We start from the raw sequence: 3,867 nt of genomic DNA, 5'->3' as shown, positions 1-3,867 counted from the left end.
TATATATATATATATATGAAACATTCACTATTAACATTTAATTTGACCTAGTGAGATGGATGAACAACATTTTATGAAGGTAATTTTCAACAAGTTGAAAATTAAATCAAGCCCTATTTTGACATTCTTACATACAGGAAAACTTACAGTGGCATTTAGAGGTGCTAGAGAAATAATATACTAAATATACATGATAATATTTATGACCATGTGAATAGTGCTTGTCTATATAAGTCGTTGTCAGGATGCCAAGTCAAAAGAGTCCACAAGCCTCTATAATATTCTGAATCTTTCAATCTCAGTCAGTACAGTAGGGGTTTTCTTCAGCTGTTTTAGTTCGACTACTTAATAGCACCTCATTTCTGAAAGCACATTAAGTTTTCCGTGAGAAGCGCTGAAGTCACTGACCCCAGTGTTGAGTTTGATGTTGGAGCCGTCCTCTGAGATCATAGTGCCGCTGTCCGTGAAATCCGTCACGTCTGTCATGCCACTGATGCTGCTGGAGTCATCCATGGTCCAGTCATGTGACCGCCGTTCATGCTGGTACTGCAGAGCAGGAAGCTGGATGGCCTGAATATCCAGACTGGAGTCCACGAGCTTCCCGACCCTGAGAGCATGAGTTACATAAAAGATGACACATACATGAGGATCTGCATGAAAGCAAGTGGCCGTTACTGGGACACAGCTGGGCGTGTAAAATGTAGAAGGGTTCAGAGAAATGACGCTGAAGGAGGGATAGCAGCACTGAAGCTGTCAATCTGCGCCCCGTCCTACAGCTCATGGCCATTTAAAGTAGGACAGAAGACTTAAGACTGCACTTGAGCTCCCCAAAACCATTAGCAAAAATGTTTTGGAGATGAAAAAAGGAGCAGTGGTTAAGCATGCTCTTGTGAATGACACTAGAGAACTGAGCACGTTTCTGCAGGGTGTGTTTTCAGAGCAGAGATCTGTCATTTAGTCCTGCAAAATCATACTTCTCAGTTCCCTGTAGGGTTGAGAAGTCCTTTTTTTTAACGAATCGGTTCTTCTGAGTCACTAAAGTGCTCCCAGGCGAACTGGGAAGCTCTGAAAGAGCATTTAAAATCTGTAGCGTGATTTTAGGTGTGGTCTTTCTCAGGGAACATACGGTTTACAAAATTACATTTTTTCTAGCAACACATTTTCACTTAAATTTCAAGCTTTTTACATTTCAGCAAACATGCTAATGTAGTTTATAGGTATTGATATGTAAACATGAAAAGCCATCATCTGTGCTGCGTGACTTAATTTATGCTAATATTAATGCATTTCCCTTTGTTTGTGACATTATTGAAAAGAATACACAACTTTGGAGTGATTATGAGATTTAAAAGGAGAGCGAGACAGTGTTGTTATTGGTAATTAAAACTAAAACTATTAAAAATAATTTTTGCCAAATGAAATAACACTGAAATTAAAAATTTAAATTTGATGAAAAACTTAGAGAATTAGAGATGCCTTGGCAACTAACTGAAATAAGTTGAAGTTGAAGTGACAAAATCACTAAAATTAAATAAAAAAATAAATAAATGTAAGCTATATAGAAATATAGCTTTAAAAATACTAAAAATGATAAAGCCACAACAAAATTACTAAATATTTAATAATACACTAAATAATTTAATTTACACTAAAATTTAAATGAAAATTTAAAAATAAAAAATTTAATAAAATAAAATAGTTATTAAATACTATTATAGTATAGTATAATAGTATAGTAATAGTATTAATAATACAGCTAGGAAAAAAATAAAACTCTGTGGGACCTGGTGGGAAAATCAGCCCACAATATCATTAGAGATTCTTGATTATTTGTGGTCTTGTGCGCAAATACCTGAGAAAAACCTCCTCCATGGTGGTAACAGACGCCCCGTAGCTGGCGATGCCCAACTCGTCTCGATTCATCTCCAGCTCAGCAAACAGCAGCTCAAACCTGCAGAGAACAGTACAAACTCAAACCTGAACACGCATGAAAATCAATACCTGCTCCAACTACTGAGCATGAAAAGAAATCACTTCTGACAAATCCATCCATGTTTATTCTTTGTCATTTTTAACAGTTCAACAAAAAATCAAAAACAAAACTTATTCTAATGTCACTCAAAACTTGTATGAAGTACAGTGGAGATCAAAATTAGAGAACAATCTATAAATACTTGATTTTTTCTGAAATATTGTTAATCTTCATCGCTTCATCCTCACTTCTTCTTGTCTCTTCCACAGTTCGGTGACTATAGTGGGTTTCTTAGCCATAACTTTGTCGCCAAGGATTTTCCAGAGATTTTCAGTTGGGTTTAGATCAGGACTCTGGGCCGGCCATTTCATTATTTCAATGTTTTCCGCTTCAAGGAACTGCTTTACCCGTTCTGCTGTGTGACGGGAGTTTTGCCTTGCATGAAAATTGCAGGCTGATTGTGAGCTGCTTGCAGGGAAGGTACTGCATGTTGTTGAAGGAGGTTCCGATAAACATTTGCATTAACCCTGCCATGTATCTGTATAAGAGGCCCAACTCCTTCTGCAGAAAACATCCCCCAAACCATGACACTTCCTCCTCCACCTTTTCACTGACTTCTTTACACACTTGAGCTTCAGTCTTTCCTCAGTTTGACACCGTTTCCCATCTGACCCAAATAAAATAAACTTGCTCTCATCACTAAAGTGAACTTTTTACCAGTTCTCCTCTCTCCACACAACATGCTCCTCAGCAAAGGTGAGTCTAGCCTTTTGATTCTTTCTGCTGATGAGAGGCTTGGTCGCTGCAGACTGCGCTTTCAGTCCGACTTCTCTTAAACAGATCTTTACCCTGTTCAGTGTTCAACTGGTGAGCAATTCCACATCCTTTTTGGGGGACTTGAATTAATTGGTGTCATTGTAAAGCTGCAATATTTGAGAAATCTCAGATTTGGAACGACCAGCTTCTCTTGCAGTGGCTGAAAGTGTCACTCTCTTTGGCCTTCATCTGGACCACCTCCTGTCACAGACTTTCAGTCACTTTAGAGCGGCCCGCCATCCAAATTAGAGGAATGTTTCCAGTTAATTAGGGTTTGTCATATAATTAATGAAATTAGCACCAGGTGCCTGATTAACGCCAATAACTTGGAGGCATCTATAAGTGTTCTCTAATTTTGATCAGAGTTCTTTTTCAAATATCTAATTTAAGTTTTTATACTATGCTTCAGAATACAATTAATTTATGAAATATGCTTAAAAAACTGTCCTTCTACTCCTGTTAGAATAACTTCAAATAGGATTAAGCAGTGGCCTTGAAATTTAGGAAATTGTAGGTTGTTCTCTCATTTTGATCTCCACTGTGTATTATTAATAAGCTATATTAGAAGTCTGTGATAGTATTGTAAAATAGTTGATAGTGTTGTAAACCTTTTTTATGATATGTTTATGGTACATTTTGTCCTTTTTTGGAGCTTGACACTTTATAAAACACTTTTGAATTCAATGCAATGTTATTTTTGTATCAATGATACTGTTACAGTTTTTGTTAATATTTTTAAATAAAATAAGCTTACATTTTTATTATATATGTTTTATTACATATATTTTATATATTATATATATTTTATTTCAGTTAATGTTTATTTTATTTCAGCAAATTTGTATATAGTTTTTGTTCTAGTAAACAACCCTAATTCCATTCAAATATTTTGTAAACTTTGAGGAACATATGCATAATTAAAAATAATATGATTTTACTTTTGAGATGAACCATTTCTTTTAAGAATGCTTTTAGGATGTTTGTCTCTCACTGACGGTGGTTTAGAGCAGTGTTTCCCAACCTTTTTTCAGTCGCGGCACCCTTTGGAAATTTTAACAAACTTGTGGCACCCTACAAAA

At 35.9% G+C, this 3,867-nt stretch overlaps 1 protein-coding gene across 1 annotated transcript in view; it reads right to left on the bottom strand.

Annotated features, from left to right (window-relative positions):
* The window catches only part of LOC107678264 (ATP-binding cassette sub-family A member 3-like), a 62,649-nt gene that overhangs the window by 14,179 nt on the left and 44,603 nt on the right, over positions 1-3,867 (bottom strand). The window contains exons 14-15 of the mRNA XM_016473472.1: positions 1,853-1,951; positions 409-607 (exon numbers count right to left, since the gene is read on the bottom strand). Of these exons, the coding sequence (XP_016328958.1) occupies positions 409-607; positions 1,853-1,951 (298 nt within the window). The remainder of the gene's footprint in view (positions 1-408; positions 608-1,852; positions 1,952-3,867) is intronic.

This window comes from Sinocyclocheilus anshuiensis, unplaced genomic scaffold (assembly GCF_001515605.1).
Source record: "Sinocyclocheilus anshuiensis isolate Anshui unplaced genomic scaffold, SAMN03320099.WGS_v1.1 scaffold1764, whole genome shotgun sequence".
NCBI classification, from domain to species: domain Eukaryota; kingdom Metazoa; phylum Chordata; class Actinopteri; order Cypriniformes; family Cyprinidae; genus Sinocyclocheilus; species Sinocyclocheilus anshuiensis.
The sequence above is the reverse complement of the archived record's forward strand: the minus strand, read 5'-3'. Positions and strand labels throughout refer to the sequence as shown.